This window comes from Bufo gargarizans, chromosome 6 (assembly GCF_014858855.1).
Source record: "Bufo gargarizans isolate SCDJY-AF-19 chromosome 6, ASM1485885v1, whole genome shotgun sequence".
NCBI classification, from domain to species: Eukaryota; Metazoa; Chordata; class Amphibia; order Anura; family Bufonidae; genus Bufo; species Bufo gargarizans.
In genome coordinates, this window is record NC_058085.1 from 107,962,633 (window position 1) to 107,976,250 (window position 13,618).

The 13,618-nt window shown below is 46.0% G+C and overlaps 1 protein-coding gene across 1 annotated transcript in view; it reads right to left on the bottom strand.

Annotated features, from left to right (window-relative positions):
- TUBG1 (tubulin gamma 1) overlaps positions 1-13,453 on the bottom strand; it is a 30,616-nt gene extending 17,163 nt beyond the window's left edge. Inside the window, exons 1-8 of the mRNA XM_044298046.1 lie at positions 13,277-13,453; positions 10,123-10,235; positions 9,375-9,542; positions 8,926-8,994; positions 6,575-6,654; positions 6,020-6,146; positions 4,683-4,769; positions 1,956-2,105 (exon numbers count right to left, since the gene is read on the bottom strand). Of these exons, the coding sequence (XP_044153981.1) occupies positions 1,956-2,105; positions 4,683-4,769; positions 6,020-6,146; positions 6,575-6,654; positions 8,926-8,994; positions 9,375-9,542; positions 10,123-10,235; positions 13,277-13,325 (843 nt within the window). The 5' untranslated portion in view covers positions 13,326-13,453. The remainder of the gene's footprint in view (positions 1-1,955; positions 2,106-4,682; positions 4,770-6,019; positions 6,147-6,574; positions 6,655-8,925; positions 8,995-9,374; positions 9,543-10,122; positions 10,236-13,276) is intronic.
- Between the last annotated feature and the right edge of the window lie 165 nt (positions 13,454-13,618).

A 13,618-nucleotide genomic window follows, 5' to 3' on the forward strand; every position in this document is an offset into this window, starting at 1 on the left:
AAAGCTCTTGCCAGCAGTAGCTCCCCCTAGCCGTGTAGGCTCGTCACAAGGGGGTGAGGAACCCTAGATCTCTCCCTCAGGCATCTATCAAGACGTACGGCAAGAGACATAGCTGCTTCCAATGACTCAGGACGCTCATGAAAAGCCAACGCGTCCTTCAGCCTCTCAGAATTGGCTATAGAGAGCAAGATCATTCCACTCCGTATCCGTAGCCCATCTCCTAAATTTAGAGCAATAGGTCTCCATGGAGCGTTCTCCCTGCCGTAAACCACGTAACTTGGTCTCGGCCTGAGAGATCCGATCCAGGTCATCGTAAATAAGACCCAAGGCTCTAAAAAATTCCTTTACCGACTGCAGGGACGGTGATCCGATCAGCAGAGAAAAAGCCCAAGACTGGGAGTCACCTTTAAGCAATGAAATGATCATACCTACACGTTGGCTCTCATCCCCAGAAGAGTATGGGCGCAGCTTAAAGTATAATTTACATGACTCCCTGAACCAAACGAAATTGTCGCTACCCCCAGAAAATCTATCCGCCACCGGAACCAGTCGCCTGTGGTCTCTGGATCTACAAGACAGTCGCACAGAGGTCAGCTACCTCCAAAGACAGACCCCTGCAGCTGTTCGACCAGTGCAGACATAGGATCCATAGCTGCACTTATCCGAACAAAAAAGGCGGTTGATAATGTCACGAGTGAAGTATGAGAGGGAACACCACACCGACAACAGGAGGGAAGGGAAAAGCCACTAGGCCTCAACACTCGCTAGGGAAAAGGGGAAGGGTCACCTCCTAAATAACCCTACTCCTTGCCCCTGCCTCCTATCCGTATGGGCACACCCCGAAGGTAGGAATGCCCATACACCGTCACCCGAGACCCTGAAGACCATAAGGAGCCCTATAGATCAAGGCTGAGCATGAGGCGGCCCGATCCTTCTCAGTTGAAGGAACCAGAGTCTTCTGAAGAGATGGATGAGCACGGACTCCAGAGAGGACAACACACCAGCTCTTCCAAAACCCAAATGAAGCTATCAACCGCACAGCCAGAAGAGGCTGTTAGATTCCTTCACGTGTAGCCAATCTCTTTGATCTCCTGACATCGGTCACAGGAGGGACCGTGGCACCGATCCGATGCAAATCCTGGGTGTCGGCCATGAAAACAGTTGCATGGCCGGATCACCACCAGGCCTAAGATGTAAATAATGGAAAATTGTGGGGAGCTACTGATCCTTTGCGTTGATTAGTGTTAGAGCTCCGAGGTTTGAGAGGTTTTTCTCAGAGGTTCTATGTCCCCCGTTCCTTCTCACTACTCCCCTACAACAAGGAGAAGAGAGGCTCTCAAGCATGAGCACTCCTGCTCTATTCAAAATCTTATGGGACTGAGACAAGTACAGCAGTGAGAAGGAACAGGGAACATGGGACCCCGTTCTCAAGATCGTGGGGGTCCCAGAACAGGTTATCAGCATGCATTATAATCTACCAACTGACTGACTTTCCTGTCCAAAAGTGAGAGAGGCCATCAGGAGGCAAGGCACAGTCACAAATGCTGCAGCCCTTTCATTCTAGCGACAGGCAGGAGTCACAGCACACATACTTCACTTCCTACAAATTGTAACAGTTCATATAGACTTGTCAAAAGAGGACCATAACTGGAATTACTGGCAAGAGTTCTGCTGATTAAACTGCAGCAAGTCCCAAGACTGACTACATGTCAGCGTTTTCTGCATACATGGTGATGTACGCTGCTAATCACTGGCTTGTAGGGGATAGTGTCAGATCCGTTTGTGTGTTTAAACTAGGAAAATATGAATGTGAACCTGAATGTAAGCAGCAGGAAATGGTAGACACTTCCTAAAATGGCTACTTTCAGTTATAATAGAATTAGACTGATTTTAGATACCACCTAATGTACATCCACAGCATCTGATAAGTGTAGTAGTTTTCCGCTTTGACTTACCGATTGGTCTGTAGTCAGTGGGGTGTATCCAGTCATCAGGAAATGTAGACGTGGTGTGGGGATGAGAGATGCAATTAACCCAATCAAATCATTGTTCATATAGCCCGGATAACGGAGGGTTGTAGTGCTGGCGGACATTATGGTGGATACCTGTAGAACACATACATAGGACATGTCAAATCTCAACAGAAACTAAATATACTTATCAGGTCGAGTGCCGCACCATCCTAAAGGCCTATAATCCTAAACACGCTGCAGGCTGAAGCAGTTATCTGCCATTGTGATTGCTTTCTACTGAATCCTAATCCTCCCATCAGGACAATCCTAGTCATCACCAATATTAATGCCTTACTAAAGATTTAATATTTCATTTACTGAGCTGTGAAGGGCAAGGATGTAGCATGGATGTAGCATGGATGTAGCAGAGCCAACTCAGTGCCCATCTATCAGTCAGCAGTAAAAGCCCTATATGGACTATTTCTATATAAAAGTGACTACACATAATAGATGAATGCTGGCTGAATCTGCCATCTAATGTGTATTGGGGTGTCCTGACTGACTGCAAATCTCGGGACCAAGAAGGGTCAGGCATGCTATATATAAAAGATGCTGATCCTCTTGTTCTCATGGGGCGTAAGCCACCGCTAGGGTCTCCTAGTAGCGGCTTGCTACCCTCTCCTCATTAAAGGGATGGTCTCACTTCAGCAAATGGCATTTATCACGTAGAGAAAGTTGATACAAGGCGCTTACTAATGTATTGTTGTGACAGAACCAACCTCGCCACTGGGTGGTGGAGAGGCCTGGCTACCAGCCTCTTGCCCCAGGATTATGGGCCCTTTCATCAGCCAGGCTTCCTTTGTTCACAAAGGACTTTTACTAACTTGAACCCCTGGTCTAATACGTGCCATTTTGGGATGTTAAATGTCTATATGTATTGTAAAGGGTGGGACATTGTATACGTTGAGTAGTGAGGTCTGTTCCATTGTCTCTCTGTGTGTATTGGCGATGTCCCTTTGTCCTGAGAGATAATTGAATTACGTCTCAGTTGTCTCCAGGACAGAAGACATTGTGTATTGTCCTGCCTGTGATGATTACATCAACCCAGTGTGAGGTAATTGTATCACAGGCAGAGGGGAGGATTTTGTGTGGGAGTGTCTGAGTGTATTGTACGTGGTTATTGGCTGTTTTTACAAAACCCTGTGGGTGGTAACCTTGTTGGAAAAAGTGTATAAATCAATGCTTGTGTGTTCAAATAAAGAGTTCCTGTTTTTACCCTTTACCATGTTGAGGCTGGTGTTTGGGTAACTGATCGACACTGGGGGATTGCTATACGCTGAAGATTTGCTATACTCCCCTGGCATAACTACTAGCTCTTTTAAGAGCTGTTCCTGCTCTCTGGTTTTAGGAGAGGTTCACCCACTGGAGCCTGGAGCCTTGTTGTAGGTCCACGGTGGGTAGGAGACGGCGAGACCTCAACCAAGCTTTAACAGTTCGTGGGGTCTGCAGCGCTTACAGTGTCAAGTGGAGTGCTTGGAGTCCTCCGAAAGCACTAGGAGCATGTATCGGCGGAGGTACCCAGTCGGGGTGCCAGGAGATCCGTTACAATTGTGAGTATCCATTTTGCCTCCTTTTCTGGCTGGATCCATTTTTCCATCGCATTATACACTGCAGTGTACAAGCAGGACCACCCTGCAATTCAGCAGTGGTGGTCCTGCTTGTACACTGTAGGAAAAAGCATCTACCTCTCTGGTGGCCAGGACTGTGGGAGTTGACGTAGGCTTGTGTTTTTTCCTATAGTGTGCAAGTACGGCCACCGATACTGGATTGCAGGGTAGTCGTAACCATGGAAACAAGCAGTGTATAATGTGATGGCAAAATGAATCCAGATAATAAATTGGTAAGTAGCTTGTATAAACTTTCTCTACATAATAAATGACATTTTCTGAGGAGAGATGACCCCTTCAAGACATTATGCATGCCTGGCCAAGCATACATATATATGGAGTGGGGTCCCACCTAATATAGATGACCAGGTCAGTGATCGGTAGGGCTGGAAAGGAGGTGGTAAGGGAGTAAGAATAACTTTTTTATTACTCTAAATGGTTACCTGCCTTTAAAAAAAAAGTCAATACCTCGGACAACGCCTTTAAGCAGCATGCATTTTGAAGTGCATCTTCCCCGATGTTTTTCTTACTAATAACTGCTCCTCTTCCGAACAGTTATCAGATTGAGATGGAACTTGAACAATGCAATCCTTTGGCTTGGCTCCACTGTTTCGATAGCTCCCCATGGACTATAGTGGAGAGGGCTGTGCCTACGCAAAACTGATCATCTGATATCTGATACTTGGCTCTTTGGGTTCCACTGGTCTAAAGGAATAGGTGGGGATCCAGAAGTGGAACAATTACCCATCAGACATTTAGGGCATATCCCATCTATCCTACACTTACTATCATCATAAATACTACATTTGCGATTCACTTGTTTTGCTGTTTATTTTTTGGTGGTTCAGCTTTTTTCTTTGCACAGTGAATGTGGCTCTGGTTGTGTACCAATAACAGCCATGTGTAAATGGGCCTTTAGTTGTAGTCATTAACTAGCCTCAAAAACATCACAGAGGACAGACATGGTGGTACAACCACCCCTACCCCTGCTCATAGCCTGAAGAAAGCAATAGTGAAGTGGACAGACAGCATTCAAGGAAAACCTTGCACAAGAAGTACTCACCAACTGGTTTATCTGAGAGAAGGATGGGTTCTGTATGTGCAGTCTGTCTGTAGCAATTCTGTTCAATGCGGTGTTATCTAAAACCACCTGCAAAGAAAATATAAATGTAAAGGCTCATATAGACTGCCCAACTCTTCAGATTATTGGGAACGAAGGCTCCTACGAACACTTGATCCGATAATCTGCCTGTATAAACGTGCTGCAGGTCACCTGGTGCTCGTTCATCAGGCACCTCAATCATTTCTGGGCAGCAGATCCCCGTTTACACAGCACGATCTGCCGCCCAGAAACAATGAACATGTACAAATATGAGCAATGGCGATCACTCATCTCCATACAGTGGAGGTGGTCACTCCATGTAAATACAGCTCCTCGCCTTCACTCATGAGCAAGCAATTGTCAGGAAGGAACAGGCCCTTACTGATAACTTATTGCTCATCAGTGCAGTGTAAAAGTGCTTTAGAGATGGATTTAGATGGGGCAATAATAGCGGATGAATGTTCCTGCGAACACTCATTCCCGACATTCTGCCTGTCTAAAGGTGCAGCCGATCACCCGATGAACGAAAACTTTCATTCATCGTGTGAAACTGTCGTTCGTGTAGGCACACCAATCATTTCTGGCCAGCAGATCGTGCGGTCTAAACAGCAATCTGCTGCCCAGAAACAATGCGGCTGTATGAGGACGAGCGGCCACTCGTTCTCATACTGTGGAGAAGATCGCTGCATGTAAAGAAAGCTTTTCAACTCCACTGAATTAGCAGCCGACTGTTGGGAAGGAACGCTTCCTTCCCGACAATCTACTGCTCCCCATCCCATCTAAATGCACCTTAAGTAAAGCCCAAAGAGATGCAAAGTTAACACAAACACAGTCCAGAATGGCAGTTATTACGACCAACAAGAATTTAAAGGGAACCACGTTGAACATGGTGTCTGAGCTGCAAGCAGCAAGTTAAAGAGCAGGAGGAGCTGAGCAGACTGACATATTTAGTTTTGTGGGGAAAATTTCTGTAAAACTTGTCATTTTTTTCATTTAAACTCCTGCTCCCTCTGGGCTTTGAAGTCGAAGAGACGGTCCTATCAGTGACTGACAGCCTTCCCTCTATGACTGTATACAGAGCTGTCAATCACTGATAGGACCGCCTCCTGGACTTCACAGCCCAGAATGAGCAGGAATTTATATTAATGAAATACAAGTAATACTGAATCTCTCTTTGGTGTTCTCTGAAAATCATGCCCTGAACTAGTCATACTACGGTATGTCAGTTTTGCACCGAATGTTCCTTTAATTATGCACCAAGAGCCAACTCAAACCATCCTACAAAGATGGCAGCCTACCACACAGTCAGCATTTTGCGTCAGCCTCTTCAGCGTCAGGAGGGAATTGTAGGGCTGGACGACAACGTCACTCATTTCATCCTGGTTCGGGAAGACAGAGTAAGTCTGAACCAACTTCTTGGGATACCTGGAATAAAGAACAGAGGATGGGTCATTTTATGAAGCACATTGTATCATTCAGAACTAGTTATAGCTTAGGTGGCTGCAGAGAGTCCACCCGATTTATACATGAAAAACTTGAGGGCAACCGCAGACGTAGTGGAAGAAATCAGTTGTGGACTTTGCTGCACATCTCCAGGTATTACATGCTGTGGATCTGAAAATCAGCAGCTTGCCCCCTGTTCTGTGTAGGGTTTCATCTGCTACATGTGGATTGGATTTCCCAAACCCCCTACTACATGCACTGAACTGTTATGTGCTGTGGATCTGCACAAGTCTGAAGCCTATAACATCATGACAAGCTATTACAACAGGGCTCTGACAACTGCAAATAGTCATATCTGTGCAGAAAATGTCCTAACTAGATCCAAAGACGCTCCACAGCCGAACACCTACCTGTCATTTAATCTCTCCAATAGGTAAGAACCTAAACCAGAACCAGTACCGCCAGCGATGGAATGGCACAGGACGAATCCCTGTTATAAAAGGGAACAATAGAGCACCACAATAAATCAGTCAGGCATTACATCTCTTAACAAAAGATGAAAACCCAATTACAGCCCTGCACCCCACAGAGACCTCATGTTCAGATCTTTTATGGTAAAATAAAACCATTTGTTGGCAGCACATCTCTCCATGTAAACAGGGACGTGCTGCCAACAGTATGCAAACTTTACAGGGGGAGGGGAAATGAACGATCTTACTAACACACAGTTTGCATCGGCCACCAATTCACTTAAAGGGACACTGACAGGCCCAATTAGCATATTGAGTTATATATATCACAGTACAGGTCATATAAAGTGTATTAGAATCATGTAAGTATCCCCCCTGTCCACCTTATAAATACGGAAATAAAGTTTTATAACCTGCTTGTCCGGTCTCCAATCTGCCCAAGGGGCGGCGTTTCATCTGAAAATGCGCCCAGCCAGCCGCTCCCAACTGCCGTGCTGAAGCCCCGCCCAGCTCATCAATATTCACTTCGCTGGGCGGCGGCTCCAAATCTTCACTCCGCCCTCATTGTCTGTGTACACACAGTGCAGACAAAGAGAGGTGGAGGAAGAGTTGGAGGTTCGAGTACGTCTAGTGTCAATTTCTGGTGGACCAATTTTTCATAATAAAAAGGTAAATAATGTTCCCCCCATTAGTCTCTGTTATACATTTTTTTCCCTGCAATTGTAAATTAATTTTTTAAATATAATTTTAGACACTTAGACGCTCTGAAGCGCTGCTGCTATGAACAGTGTCTGGCGCATGAGGCAGAGGCTCGGGGACGCAGGCAGGGTGTGTACGCAGGCGCGATCTAACCACGGCGGGGCGCAGGCGCAGAAGATTACACACGAACGATGCCAGGAGGATTCGATTGCCCATGCGCAGGATCGTGACCTGGAGAGTTGTAGCCGCCGCCCAGCGAAGTGAATATTAATGAGCTGGGCGGGGCTTCAGAACGGCAGTTGGGAGCGGCTGGCTGGGCGCATTTTCAGATGAAACGCCGCCCCTTGGGCAGATTGGAGACCGGACAAGCAGGTTATAAAACTTTATATTTCCGTATTTATAAGGTGGGCAGGGGGGATACTTACATGATTCTAATACACTTTATATGACCTGTACTGTGATATATATAACTCAATATGCTAATTGGGCCTGTCCGTGTCCCTTTAAGTCCTATTGTTGATTGGCCCATTGTATGGCCCCGAACCTGCCCGTGTATAAAGACCCTTAGGGTCAGGATAATGAATGGAGGTAAATGTTTGTAGAAACACTCATTCGATGCAAATGCCCAGTTTAAAGGTTCTGTCCATCACCAGGCGAATAAGCAAACACTCGATTGTCAGGTGATTGCATCTTTCATGTGGCACCTAAAATGCCTATAAGTCGGCAGCACATCATCCTGTTCATACAAGGACATGCTGCCAACAAACAAATCAATCTGTATGGGGACAAACGATTGTAGTGGCGATCATTTAATCTGATACACTGAGATTTCTTAAAGCGGCAGAGCAGCGGAGCGTCTAGGCGCAAATGGCGACAAGAGACTAACACTAAATCAGTTTGTAGGTATACGTCCCTTATTCACAAAAATTAACTAGCCTGATAAGAACGTTAAAAAAAATCTAAATAAATCCTCTTCGGTGAAGAATGTTTAAAAATATAGGGGATAACCCCACTAATAAATAACCAGGCTTAAAGAGGCATGTCCGTTGTATAGCTGAATACATATAGCCTACCATACACACATATCAATGGATGGAGCGATAAGCATATATATGAAGTACGGTACGTTACTCTGCTTACGCTCACTAATCCATACCACACGCCTCCATTAATAAACGAGGTCACTGAGGGCTACCTCATCAAGGTCGATAATATGCCCCCAGACAGCTAGCATAGAACACAGTTAGTCTGCACACTGCCTATAACTAAGTGACCAGCCCGTCACTCACTACTGCCCTCACAAGCGACTATTCTCGTCTAACAGTATGCCTCGCATAGTATAAGGCGATTGTTATGCATAGCTCAACGCGTTTCCGTGCCTACATACACTCGGCACTTCCTCAGGAGCCAAGACGCACAGTTTGGGTGATTGTGCAACAGTATTTTGCCTAATTGTGGATACTCTGGTTGGAACATCAGCGCTATGATGGCCGCTTCAAGTCTTGTCGCCATTTTGCAATTGTAAGTCGCATTGGCGACCATTTTGGTTGCCATCTGGAGCACTGTTGCCATTTGATTTCACGTCTACTTACCTCCAAACTATCACTGCCATCAGCTTCTCGATCAATAATGTCAAATATATCTTCATGGATTTTCTCACCCTAGAAAAGCGGTAAAAATCATGTAAGTCTTACTCATAAAATGAACGACACTAACATTACAGAATACCACTCATGATCACGACATGGTAACGGCATAAAACAGTGCTACCAAAGAGAACAGGTCTGCGACACCATTATCGTCCATGTACTGAATCAATTCTGTTGTGCAGTATGTACGGTGGAAACTGAACTGCCCTATTCTGCCAGACTACTGAAAGCCTTTGTGCATTCACCTACAGACTATACTCCTCATCAATAAAACGCTGTCTGTAGAAACAAAGGAAAGAGCAGAAGACGGGACGCTGGATGAAGCCTACTACTACGAGAAGAACTTAGTCTGTGCTACAGGTAGCAATCCACTCAGCACGATACACACTTACCTGTGAAAAGCCACTAGCCCAGTTGTTCCCAGCTCCTCCGCCATGTTCAGATAGGTAGATGTTCTCGGGGTTGTAAAGGTTGGCATATGGGGAGTTTAAAATGGAGTGGATAACTCTCGGCTCCAGATCCAGCAGCACAGCTCGAGGTATATAGTGCTCATCGTCGGCCTAGAACATCCAACGCAAGTCAAAGTCACTTATGACCATCTCCCTCGTACGCAGAGATTGCCTTTATCACATACATTTTTATGTGCGGAAGAGATGATGACATCACATATCATGCTTAGGTCCCCATGTCACCACAAATGTGCCCAGCAAGCTGAACAGTCAGGCTAGACGCCCTTGTCCAATACGGATGGGTAACTACTCCTTAGATATAAAATGCACTCCTGCTTTCAATTTTATTTCAGCCCAACCAACTGTGGAACCAGTGTCAGAAAGGAAGTTCACACAAAGACGAGGGCCAGTGCTCATCATCTATTATTTATGCTCCCCAGCCCATGTATCTGCAATCTGTATAGGGATATCAAATATTTATGTGACATCCATATCAGAAATACCAGGATGAGCCAATGTCCAGACATAATCATCCTCACAATTTCATACAGTAATATAAGTGTTCAACAAAGTGGATGGGCCAACTTTAAAGGGGTTGTCCAGGATGAGAAAAAACTTGGCTTTCTTCCAAAAACAGCACCACACCTCTCCACAGGTTGTGCACGGTATTGCAACGTAGCTCCATCCTTACCTGATAGAAGAATACATCTTTCCGATCTGTGCCTTCAGTCGCAAATTCTTCCACAATCCCTTCTGGGCTGATGCCATGCTCTGCACACAGCTGCTTCCAGAACTCAAACCCGACTGTTAGGGGACAAGAAACAGGACTGGTTTTTTATTGAAGAGCACACAAAAAAAATATGGAGTAAACCATTGCAGCCAATCAGATTTCAGTTCTCATCTTCCAAATGGTCTCCAGAAACATAAAGATGGATTCTGATTGGTTGCTCAGAGAAACTACTCCATTTGCCTTTCACTACTGATGTATCTCCTCTCCTATGTTTTTAAATTCACATGTAAGGGTGGAAATGGTGAAAACGGTCAATGTTTTAAAGGGATCCTCTCACAGTCAGACAACTTTATTTGAGTTAATTAATAGAAAATGGCGGCACACGTCTTTTGTCTGCAGTTCATGGCATTTTATTCATGCTACATCACACAAAATTCATGATCCAGTAATATCTCTGAAGCACAATTGATTAGAAGTGTTAGATTAGGTGACCGGACGTTTCGGCCTATCAGGTCCTGTGATCCAGCGCCGAAGCACCACTAAAGCCGCACTAAGATAATAGACCGCCGAGGAAGGCCTTGATAGTCCGAAACATCCAGTCACCTAATCTAACACTTATAATCAATTGTGCTTCAGAGATATTACTGGATCATGAATTTTGTGTGATGTAGCATGAATAAAATGCCATGAACTGCAGACAAAAGACGTGTGCCGCCATTTTCTATTAATTTACTACGACCGACGAGTCCACGCTGGCACCGACCACGGTGTGCGGTGCTCTACTTCTATAGCAACTTTAAATGAGGGCACCAGTTTAACCCTCAAGTTAACCTGTACGGTCCCGCCACGTTCAAGGCCCCGTAAAGACCTTTCTAAACGTATCCTTGTTTGCCCTCAGTGGCACAACACACCTTCCTAAAATGACCCACGTCATACATAAATGAGACCTCAAGTGTCCACTGGGCGTACACTCCGTCTGGCGTTTTCATCTCTAACACCGCCAATCTTGCCCTGATTGACATGGATGACGCCCCCTACATTATCCAGCCTTCTCCTGGGAAATGAAGCCTCTGCCCACAACAGGGAGATCCTAATCCACAGTCTTGATCTGACCTACAGTATGGTGGGACGGTGGGACCACGTCATTTGTATATAACGTGTTATACTGTAGCACTCTGATAGAAGCTCAGAGGAATTCACAGAAGACGGGTTGGGTGGATGTTGAGGCCTCACTGGCCTACCTCCAAATGTCCTGTCATGCCTCCTCTAAAAGGTATATAGTCAACAGTCTGAACTAGACAATCTGCACTGAATGATAGACGGTCTCCTGGGCATCACCTGCAGAGAACATAGGTTATATGTAGGAGGCGGTGTATACTGACATACTACATGTTCTATCCTTTAAGCTGTATATACAGTACATGAAGAAGTTATTCCCCTAATCAGATGCCACCTTTCATTTTTCACAGCTCCTTTAGAAAATGAAAAGTGGAATCTGATTGGTTGCTATGGCGACTAAGCCAGTTCTACTTTACACCAGTTTGATAAATGACCCCCTATGTCTTTATGACTGTAGGAGAGACGCTATAATATCCACAGCCAGTCTAGTTCGATCAGTCATGAGGAGAGTCACTAGATGAGCAGGGTTCGTCATGACCAGGACTATAGGGTCCGGGTACACTGGTCGCGCCCAGGTTCGCAGAGTAGCGCTGATTCTATAGAAATGAATAGGATCACAGCATGAGTCGCAAGAAATCCAGAGTGTTGGATTTTCTGCGACTTGCACGGCAATCCCATTCATTTCTATGGGATCAGCGCTACTCTGGAATCCTGGCTGCGACCAGTGTTGCTGGACCCTTACTCCAAAGCCCCAAATTGAGACCGTCCATACCTGCGGTTGTCACTATCTGTCAGCTGGAGACTGTGTTGGTGACAGTAAGTGTGCGCCACTCACTGCGCTGGATGTGTACAGGACTGCAGGGCAGACACAGCCATTAAAGTTTAGCCCCCATGATGACGGACTCTTGTCCAGCTCTGTTGTGATGAGAATCGTGGCCGGACACTCTATTCTGGGGGCAGCCAATGATCTTTTTGTACTATCAAGACAAGTGCACGTGGCTAAATGAGCTCGTTGTAATGTACATTTCATTGCAACACAATGGACCAGTTATAACGGGCCTTTCCAGGATCCAGTTAGTCGTCTTAAAGGGGTAATCCAAGTTTCAGGACAAACCCCAGGATCTGGCTGGAAAAAAACCCCCAAAGACTGGCAAGTACTAAGCTGACAGTTCCCTTGCCGCGCTATGTTCACCTGCAGCAGTGACGTCACACTGACAACACCTAGCCGCTGCAGCCATTCACTGCCGGGACCACTGACTGGGTGCAGCGATGGCGCATGATCTGTCAGGTAAGTCCTCATCTGTTCTTTTTTTCAGGTGAACCCTAGAAGAAACTAGACAACCCTTTAAGTTATCCTACCGTATCTGCTTAAAAAGCTTGTAATACACTTATCGTCTTAAAGTTGTGTGGATCGGCGCGGGTCATGTGACACTGCTCTTCGGCAGATCCCACTTCCGACAACTTCATATCCTTTACCGGGTTTCTCGACAGGGACGTCACCTCCACAGCCTAGGATGGGGCCAGAACTACTCAACTCCCTGGCGCATGTGCCAACTCCTGAACCCACCTCATCCGCAGGTGCGCCAGGGAGACTGACAGTTCTGGCCTTGTCCATAGACCGGGCAGGAAACCTGGTGGACGACAGGACATCGGCAGATGTAGAATAATCCGAAAAGGTGCGGCCGATCCACGCAACTTCAGGATGATAAGTATGTTGGAAACTTAAGGACTGTTACTGGGTCCTTTAAAATATTTCTAATATATATTTGCAATTTCCTATGGATTTCCATAATCACAACAATAGTTGAGGGTTTGAGGAGCGGAAAATCACCCTCTGCTATTGTTATTGGACGTGTGGATGGCAGCTGCACCGTAATAATGGTATAATCATACAGATCACACCCGTCTCTGCCCAGTGCCCCATAGACATACAGTGCTGGAACATCCTAGCTCTCTACCTAGGAGAATACACAACAGCTATCCCCGTGATACTGACTTTGATTACCGCACTGGCCGAGCTGCAGCGTGATGATCTCCCGGGGCATGGTGCTCTCCTCTGTCTTCTCCCGCCTCACCGCCCGCGCTCAGGAGCTCTAACGGCGGCTCTACGTCACTGTACGGAATAATAAAGCGACAGGAACTACACCAAGGAACCCGCCATGTTTGATTTGACGGCCGCTCTGACGTCACTGTACGGAATAATACAGCGCTCTGTGGGTGAGAGCATGGGGCGTGGCTTCAAGGCTAATTGAATGGAAACCCAGGAAAACTAGCCAATAGGAGGGGCCGTTGGGCGTGGCCTCATCGCTGATTGGACATACGCTTTGGAAGAAAAAAA